General features: G+C 52.9%; 4 protein-coding genes across 4 annotated transcripts; 2 read left to right on the top strand and 2 right to left on the bottom strand.

The window, feature by feature from the left end:
- Positions 1-1,383, bottom strand: N0V89_012130 (uncharacterized protein; the record flags this gene model as incomplete). Its single annotated transcript, XM_056220855.1, has 1 exon — positions 1-1,383. The coding sequence occupies one exon, from the start codon at positions 1,381-1,383 to the stop codon at positions 1-3; it is 1,383 nt and encodes a 460-aa protein (XP_056064842.1).
- A 1,240-nt stretch (positions 1,384-2,623) lies between these two features.
- On the bottom strand, positions 2,624-3,869 carry N0V89_012129 (uncharacterized protein; the record flags this gene model as incomplete). Its single annotated transcript, XM_056220854.1, has 2 exons — positions 2,624-3,232; positions 3,291-3,869. The coding sequence occupies 2 exons, from the start codon at positions 3,867-3,869 to the stop codon at positions 2,624-2,626; spliced, it is 1,188 nt and encodes a 395-aa protein (XP_056064841.1).
- A 1,745-nt stretch (positions 3,870-5,614) lies between these two features.
- On the top strand, positions 5,615-6,474 carry N0V89_012128 (uncharacterized protein; the record flags this gene model as incomplete). Its single annotated transcript, XM_056220853.1, has 2 exons — positions 5,615-5,770; positions 5,824-6,474. The coding sequence occupies 2 exons, from the start codon at positions 5,615-5,617 to the stop codon at positions 6,472-6,474; spliced, it is 807 nt and encodes a 268-aa protein (XP_056064840.1).
- Positions 6,475-7,389: 915 nt separating this feature from the next.
- N0V89_012127 (uncharacterized protein) lies at positions 7,390-8,825 on the top strand (the record flags this gene model as incomplete). The annotated part of the gene is made up of 4 exons (XM_056220852.1): positions 7,390-7,828; positions 7,883-8,147; positions 8,205-8,300; positions 8,348-8,825. 4 exons carry the CDS (start codon positions 7,390-7,392, stop codon positions 8,823-8,825), a joined length of 1,278 nt encoding a protein of 425 aa, XP_056064839.1.
- Between the last annotated feature and the right edge of the window lie 637 nt (positions 8,826-9,462).

Genomic DNA, 9,462 nt, shown 5'->3' with positions numbered 1-9,462 from the left:
TCATGCTGGAACTTGATAGAATTCGGTAGCCCGAACCGAGTAGAAGTTCTGCGCGGGTTGGTATTTAGCCCAGGGCCGAAGTGAGCTCACTTGTTCTGTGGACAGGCCCGGAGGGGCTGCTTCGCCATCAAATCTGTTTGCGATGAATTCCAGAAAGCGTTGTTGGCCAACCCAAAGGGCCGGGGCGTGCGAGATATTGCTATATATAATATAAGATATGCTCTCAGTTGGGTTCGCAGTACCGGTCGTCTCCACAGCAGCAGTCGTGGTTTGCACATTTATGTTAGAGTCATTGTCTCCCTGTATTACTAGCAGAGGTCCTTTTATTGGCTTTCCCCCAACTCCAGTGGCTTCTTGGAAGCGCTGCACGTACTCATTTTGTTCCCATCCCTCTTTCAATATTGGAAAATCAGCCATGGTAAGGAGCAATGCGGTCGTTGCTGCTACATTTCCTTGCGTTTTGTTTTCAAGATCGAAACGTTGTGCTCCTTCAGGGGTTAGAAGGCTGTAGAGATCGAAGTCTGGAAAAATGTTGGCGATTCCACGAAGTGTCGCTGCAACTAGCAATGCTTTGACTGGGTCGTTCTCATCAGGCAAGTCCAGGAGGCGTGTGACTGGGGCTAGTGCAACCCCTCCCAAGTAACCTTCGATGGGATTTGCATGCATGCGCTCGGCGAAGCTCCAAACGGCACCGCCTCCTTGTGAATGGCCAATAGTTGTGAAGTTTCGACCGAGGAATGGGAATGCAGAGCGCGCCGCTTGTAGAGCGTACTCCATATCGTTCGCATGTGCAGGGCTTGCTAGATATTCGTGCACAATGTGCTCTCCAGCGGCGTTTTTGCCCACGCCAAGTCCGGCATAATCAGGCGCCACGACGACATAGCCTTGCTGGACGAGAGGTGTGGGTCCCTGGGCATTCTGCCAAAGGTCTATCAGATGAGATGGGGCACTATCTGGGTGTAAACCAGATGTACCATGCCCCCATAGCACTACTGGGACATTGCCACCTTCAACTTTGCGAGGGCTGTACGGGAAAAGAACGTATCCTGATGCAGGCGTCTTATTTCCCAGGAAGCTTTTGCTTTGGTAAAGGATTCGGGAAATCGATGTCGTCGCAGGAATGGTGTAGATGGTTGGGTCCATGTCTTCGACTCTGAAGACAGTGCCGAAATCGGCCTCTGCCCATTCAGAATCCACTTGGTAGAATGGATCTTCGGACACCGGCCCTGCGACCCACGTCGATCGCTCAAAGGCAAGGGCGGGAAGAAGTGCATCCGGGAGTTGGTCGGGAGAGGTCGTGTTCCTGCTCGATAGAGTGCGCAAGTCGTTGCTGAATGCGGCGCTCTGTGCAACGAGCCAAAACAAATAGCAAAACGTTAACATGGCGGCAGCGGGCGATCGGCAATCCAGTTGATGATTCAGAACTCCCTAGGTAGGCATATGCAAAGATGGACGAATTACTTTCTCGAAGCTTGACGTACGCTCCTGCTACAGACCCCCGACAGCCTAATATATGTGCACCGTGGCAGCAAGGATATCCCGCTCTCCGAAAGCCTGGTTTACGAATCCGATCAACAGAAACCTGACGTTCGGTCGCTTAGCTTCCTTCAAATAAAGATAAGACGGCGCCCTTTGCCAAAACCACCAATCAAAGGCCTGCCTCGGCATTGGACACGAGCAACATACCCAATTGCCATTGCTAGACACCAACCACTAAGCGAATACGTGGCACAAGTCCGTTGTAAGGAATGTTTGCTTGTGCCGCTACGATTGCTTATGCCCCTTCCCACAGTCAGCACTAGCCGAATTCAGGGAGACGCGGCACGTGGAGTCTTACTGGCACGTGGAGTGGGATTCTATATCTGGGGCTTACGTACCTATACTAACCAATGTCATGCAGGCTTTCAAATTTGCTCGCAACCCGTGGCACCGCGGTTGCTGTAGGGGATCAGCTACCTGTGCTATCTTTGTTGTGGCTTCCAGAACTATCTCGATGAAGTACAAGATGTAATCACCTACTATATTGACATCATCGAGTGCGACAAGTAGAACGGCCACCATAGCTGCTGCAGTCATAGCAAGCGGTCCAGACCCTCGTATGTAAGCCTTTTGGTCCAAACTTCCAGAACGCTCCCAGTCGTGGCTTCATTGGTGGTCTTTATCCCTGTTTCCGGACTTTGATGCGCTCCTTCGATAGCGTCATCTAGGATTGTGGCGTCGTGTTGCTTATCAAGGTCGTGCTTCAGCTTCATCTCCATGTTTTTGAAGTCGCTTCTGAAACCAATGACGATAGTAATGGCCTATTGGTATCTTGGTAGAGATGTATTTGAGAATCATAAAGTGGTCTTTTCTCGTCGGCTACCCAAGCGGTAGGGGGACCAGGCGAGATTTAATATTCTACCCACCAACTTAGGGTCAAGACTCCTCTCGTATTTATCCTAGCCTCACCTGAAGTAGCGCCAACCATCGCCAACAATTGAGCACAATAACGGGAAGGATTGCGGGATCCTGCCAAGTGACACGAAATCGGTAAAGTCGCTTGACTCTGCCCATGCAAGTAAGGCTACAAAAAGGAACAGAGATTGGTATCATATTACTTCTGCTACGCACCGTGACAATGCTTCTATAATTTGGCCCGAATGTACTCAGTTTCTGGCCCCTGAAACGATGGCAAGCTGGAGAAAAAGGCAGCCAGCCTATCTTGGTCGACCATGGGCGCATTAATAAAGGCGTCAACTGCCGGGTCGTTTACCATGCCTTCCAATAACGGCAATAGGGAATTCATCGCATCGACATTGCAATTCAGCAGCGCCTGCCGCGACATTATACCGTTCTCAACGTACCAGCTCTGGTCTTCCATCATACACGTGGACTCGTACAAGGCCAGCACTTGCGGCGTCATACCGAGACCACGATCGGTTCCGTGTACCATGGCATCCTTTGCGGCCTCGTATGCCATGCGTTGGCCCGTAGCTTGGACCAACGGCAGAGACAGCGGTAGGATGCGAGCGTTGAACTCTTTACCGCGGTGACCACCCGGAAGAGACGTGCATATCTGCCGAGCCTCGTCCCAGACTCCAGACTCGTGGCGCGCCAGGAGACACTGCGGGTCACGCGGTTTCGGCAGTCCATACCGCCCGAGAAGGACCTCACTCGCGAGTCGGATGCAGAGGACCACATAGTCGCCTTCGGCAATACTGTTGCCCTTTTCGGCGAGCCATAGTTCGCTGATCTAGAAGAGGTCTCACGTGTTAACTCTTGCGAAGACCGTGGACGAGGGGTCTACTGACTTGATTGTGAGCGTAAAGACCTTGCCAGCCACATCGGTCCACGAGGTCGCTCAGCGCCTTCTGCGTGTAACTTAGGACGGTAGCCTTGAAGACGCCGCCGATTACGTTCTGCATGTCCGGCTTTGCCATGAACAACTGCATCGACTCTATGGCATAATTGTCAAAGACGACAGCATGCGCAAGGATCCGTGCGATCGGGCCGTACTGGGTGCTGAAGGAGAGGATAGGGACCGACTCGGGCGCACCGACCCGCCGTTCAGCGCTGTACCTACCGGCAATGCAGCCGGCCACGCGCAGAACGGTGGCATTGCTCGTAGAGAGGCAAAGCGTGCCGACGGTCACGCGGTGGATGGCGCGCAGGAAGTCTTTTCGCTCGTCCTTGGCTGAGCCGTGGAGGTGTCCGAGCAAGGCTTCAGCAGGCAGCGGTACGTGGCAGAAGCTCGTGGAGGAGTGGTCAATGGCCTTGGCTCCTGGACGAGCGGGAAACAAGGTACATGAAACGCCACGGCACATCGCACCCGACGCATCGTTCAGAGGCACGATGAATGGACGTACGCCATGGTCTGTACCAGCTGCCATGAGCCGGGCAAAAACGACAGCCGTGCGCGCCATACCAGAGTGCGGAGAACTTGGAGGCATTGTCTTGGCTGCACGAGGATGGGGAGTGTGAAGCACGAAGGAGCCATCGGCTTGAAGGGTCGCCGTGGTTTCAAGGTTTCTCACGTCCAGCCCATGACCCAGCTCGGTCAGCAAGAATTCGCCGCATGTATCGAAGCGCTCCAAGGCTTGGAGCAAAGGCAGCAGGTCCGGCCGCTGAGAAAGGAACGAGCTGATTGTGCCCATGCAGAGGTTCCAGTGGATGGTCAGTATGGTCCACGCACCGGAGTCAAGGGAAAATGCTGTTGTACAATGAGCACTAGACCGTCCCAATGGTGATGTAGCTTAGGGACTAGCTCTGACCATGACGATGAAAGTCCCAGAATTTTGGGTTCAGTGAGCGTATATCCTCAATTGTCATTCCTACACGTCGCCATCAGTGTTGATCGCACCTCGAGGGTATTGGAGCTTTTCTCACCCACTGCCTCGATGAGACTTCGCGCTCGCTCATATGCAAGCCTGGTTCTCGCCTCGGCAGATGAGGCTTCTAGCTCACGGTACTGCCGCCAAATGGGCTCTTGGAGGATCGGCGCGAACGACTCGACTCGAGAGAAGTGGCAAGTCATGGCTTTGGGAGATGGCGCGAACGACTCGACTTGAGAGAAGTGGGAAGTCATGGCTTTGGGAGATGGCCGCAGCGAGTAGCATCGGACGAGGGCAGCGTAACAAGTAAAGGATACGTTCGAGTCCAATCGTGGGAGGACATGATTTGAATATATCGAAAACCCCCTGTCCCTGGGGATAGTTTAATTGGAGAGATTTTGGGATTAGTGTCGACTCCGTTGTAAAAACTCATCTGAACGACGAACAGCATCAAGTTCACGATACCCCTGCTGTAATAACGCTATCACAAAGTAAGCTGACTTCGGCCTTACTGTCCTATTATTTGCCCCTCGACGCATGCCGGGGCATGGTCTAAGCCTTACCTAACACCGACAACATGTTGCGACGCATTCAGCCCATGCTGCAATGGATACTGCGATAAGGTCTATGCAGGGATTCATCCAATTTAGGGACAAATACCTTGAAAAGCACCATAGTTCACCCTTGTACATGACCGCTACTCACTACCATATTTATGCCTCCTATCACAGTAGGCAGGTCGGGTGGCATGGTGTCGTCCAGATAGGGCAAAAACGCTACATGCACCGAAGAACACAACCTGGATTGATTGCGTATCTATGCCCTAGCTCACTGATATCGAAGTCCGAAAATGAAAGGCGACCATCGGCCAGTAGGGTCCCACGTGCAGCAAGACAAAACGCTTGGATGACGATCGCATTCGGAACGTGCTAGGAATAAGACACACCGATCTGCAGATCCCTGCCCTAGCAACGTAGCATTGGGGGCCAATCGGACCGGGCAGCCTTCGTGTTCAACGGCGCCGAGCTGAGTGCCGGGATTAACAAGCTAGTGGCCACTATCCCGGGCCCCCAAGTACCACACAGGCCACTGGTTCAGACTGTGCTTAGTCATAAATTTCGTTGCCTATCCCGATCCATCCATCACGCCCGCCCGTGATATAAACGCCCGTGCGTAATCCCGTAAACGTCCTATATGTGCGTACGCGCCTGCCAATACCTACCATAGTTCTTCACATTTTTCACTCTACTTCATGCATTGATCTCTCGTGCCCGCGAACGAAAGATCACGAACCCTCAGCTACAATGGACTATTCGGACCCTAACGCATTTACCCTGCCCTACCAACTGACCAAGCAAGTCCGCCGTGATGTCTATCCACTGTTAGAGCCAACCCAGCCAGAGCTGTCGGCGAAAGGAAAGACGGTGCTCATCACCGGCGTTTCTGGGGGCATAGGCAAGGTAAGCACAATTTCGAGGGCCTGATTCTCCTTTCCCCCGAGTAATCGATGCAGGTCATCGCTGAATCGTGGGCCACCGCGGGAGCTTCTGGCATCGTGATTACCGGGCGCAATGTCGATGTGCTTGAGAGCGTCGCCACACGGCTCCAGAGTCTTGTTCCGCCCGGCACCAAAGTCCTCGCCCAGGCGGCCGACATCACCAGCGAAGACTCGGTCGCGGCGCTCTTCGCGGCCGCCAAGGAGGCGGTCGGAAAGGTTGACGTGCTAATCAACAGCGCGGGCAGTTTGGAAGGGGGTGCGGTGGGCGGCGCCGATCCCACGAAATTCTTCAATGATTTCCAGGTCAACGTGCTGGGGTCGTACCTAGTGACGCACCACTTCCTCGCCCAGGCAGACGGGGTCGGCACCGTCGTCAGCTTCACGACGGGCGCCATCGCCAACGTTTTCCCCGGTATGGGGGGCTACACGGCGTCCAAGTTGGCCCTTGTCCGCATTATGGAAAACCTGCACGTCGAACAGCCGAACATCCGCGTTTTCATGCTGATTCCGGGAATCGTCCAGACTGGGATGACGGTCGACTCCTTGAAGCCGTATGCCAAGGACAGCCCCGGTCTTAGTGGTAGCTGGACACTCTTCCTGTCTACTCCGCGCGCCGAATGGATGCGCGGCGGCATAGTCAGCGTAAACTGTGAGTCCGCCTTCTAGTGCTCATAACTCGCTACTCTTCTAACATGGGATCTCATCGCAAGGGGACATCGAGGAGATGGAGGCTCACAAAGATCAGATTGTCCGCGACAATCTGCTCGGTCGTGCCTTTCTGAACGCCAAGCTCGGGAAGGATGGGCATCCCTGGACGTGAGGTGACGGTTAAGCGCCACGAGATCTAGGAACAGATACGAGTATACTAGAAGATAGGACGATCCCAATGTGGCTATCAACATATCAAGACCTCTCACTTGTAAAATGATCCCCTTGTTTCTTCCCTCGCCTCCTATCGTGTATCCTGTCTACAATTCTTGGTTTTCGGCACATCAATAAGCATGACAAATACGTCTTAGGCCTAACAGTCTACCAGAATGCGTGGCAGGGGTTCGAGTAGCGACGGTGCTAGATCATCGTCTCTACGTAATATAGCTCGTCAACTTGCGACAGTTGAATTCCCTCGCTATCCATATTCGCACTTTCCGTCTTTACTTTTCTTGGTTCTTCCGGTCACGCATCTGGTTAACCCACATAGAAGCGAGCGCGTTGGCTCCGATTACATGGAAATGTTGCCAAGGCAAACCACGGACTTCGGGACAATACAGTAGGCTGTGTGGACGCATCGCCATTTTTGGGCACATCGCCGTTACGATAGCTAACCAATCACTGTTGCAGACCTGTGCCTCGGGAAGGAACCCCCGCATAAAGCATCAGCAGAGTCCGTAAGTCTCACCTTACCTGTGTAGGTCCGTGCGGCCTAAGCATGCGGTAAGATATACCCATGTACCAACCTAAAAAAGGGTGGGGGGCTAGATGATCGGCTAGATCGAAACCACACCACCCCCCTCACTGCTGTAGATTCATTCTCCACATTATTCCAGCAGAGAGGCTTCATCACGCCCCGCCCCGTAGCCAGCCATGAGCGACCCTACCAACATTTCTGTCATCCCGCCGCCGCTTGGGACAAAGTCGAATTTCATCAATCCGGTCGACCAGTTGACAGCTATCTATGTCACGTCGGGGATCGTGCTTGCGCTCCCAGCGATAGGGATAGCTGCCCGGCTGTTCGTGAAGTTGGTTGTTGTCCCGGGTAGCCACCGAACAGAGGATTACCTGAGTTACTTTGCCTTCGCTTCCTTTGTTTCCTATGTCGCCGTCATCCTTCATCTCTCTGGGATGGGCCTCACGCACCACTTGTACGATATTTCTGTTGCACAGATTTCCGGCATCTTGTACTGGGTCAATATCGTGTACTGTCTCTACTCCATCCCTACAGCCGCCGCAAAGCTTTCGGTACTGTTCCAGCTCAGGTCGATATTCACCACCGGCAACCGTAACGCTGTCTACTGGGTCATAAGTGAGTATGCAAGGGGCTAGCTACGATCAACTGCGCCCGCTGACTGGAATGCAGTGGTGTCCATCGTGGTCAATTTCATCTTTTATACCGGTCTCTTCTTCTCCTACGTCTTCCAGTGCTGGCCGCGAGAGAAGATATGGCATGGCGACACGGTCGCAGGCAAGTGTACTGATGCCATACAAGTGAACCTCAGTTCCGGAATTCTCAATATCGTATCTGATATCGAGGCCCTACTCATTCCGACCTGGGCTATCTGGCACCTCTCACTGCCCCTGAAACGGAAGCTGGCCGCCTTGTCCGTCTTCGGCGTCAGTTCGATGTATGTCTCCCGCCTCCGAGAACGTCGCTTTCCTGTTTGCTAACGGCGAACGAATAGTGCGATTGGAGTAGGCATTGGAGGCATGTATATCCGCGTCACGCTCCTAACGAACATTGATCAGACCTGGTGGTTGACAAAGCTTGCGTTGCTCGTGTAAGTTCTCCCCGCTCGGTTACTTCATTTCTGACACCGGCGATTAGGACTGCCGAGATCTCCATCGTCATATTCGTTGGTTGCATGCCGTCTTTCTCTCGACTCTATCACTATGTCCGCGGAACTGGACCTTCCAACCAAACCACGACCAAGTCCAAATCTGGGCTCGTGACCTTCGGCTCGTCTGAGAATAAGGCAAAATCTGGCAAGGGTGGCAAGGGTGGCAACCTATCAAATACCATGGCCAGATACATGGGTACGCGTGGTACTGGCATGACCACACTGGGCAGTCAGGGCGGCTTCGACAACGAAGATACGCTCGAGCTGCGCACATACGTCACCTCAACAGCCAACGCCGGCGGTGCGGTCACACCTGCGACGGACGCTCAAATGGATGACTTGGAGAACGGTGGCCAAGCTGCGGTCTCCAACCCGAGCGGCGCCCCAAACCACATCTGGAAAACAAGCCAGGTCGGCCAGACCTACTCCAGGCTGTCGGACGACGAATGGAGTAGAAGGGTTTGAAGAGATGGTAGTGATGTAGGCTTACGGTGTTCATCGTTGAAGGCGCAAGTCCGTGTCTACTTGTTTGTATTATCTTTATGCGCTGTACTGCCTATGAGGAGCTTTTCCGAGAATTTACTGTACGAGGCACTTCACCCTATGTCCTAATTCGCTCTACGACTTGAGATTAAAATGTTCTCTATTAAAAAATCACAAGTAACAGTTCCATTCGTGTAAATGTTTAGTGAAATCCAGGCACAAGCAATCGCAACATTCGTCGCTTCTACCGTGACACCTGCTTGTAGCCAGCTTAAATTACTACTAAGTGTAAGATTGGTTGCAAACGGCAGGTCAATTTGCATGGTCGCATTCCGGGCTAAGGATTTGCTTGTGTCCAGGGTTGACTGTAATCAATAAAGTGGGTGGCCTGCACGAACATAAAGGCCGAAGCTAAAAACGCTAGCCCCCGTTAGATCTACATGTAGTAATAATATATATTTAGCCCCGGTGATCGATAGGGGCGGTCAGGGTACCCAATCATTGACTAGTAGTGATCCCTGAGATCAGGAGAACATAGCACATCCACGCATTCCCGTTGTCCCCAGTGAAAAGACACGTATATTAACCATACATCGTCTCGTTCCTTACATGTCCTCGT

The sequence above is a fragment of the Didymosphaeria variabile genome, assembly GCF_027946475.1.
Source record: "Didymosphaeria variabile strain IMI 356815 chromosome Unknown scaffold_10, whole genome shotgun sequence".
NCBI lineage: Eukaryota > Fungi > Ascomycota > Dothideomycetes > Pleosporales > Didymosphaeriaceae > Didymosphaeria > Didymosphaeria variabile.
The sequence above is the reverse complement of the archived record's forward strand: the minus strand, read 5'-3'. Positions and strand labels throughout refer to the sequence as shown.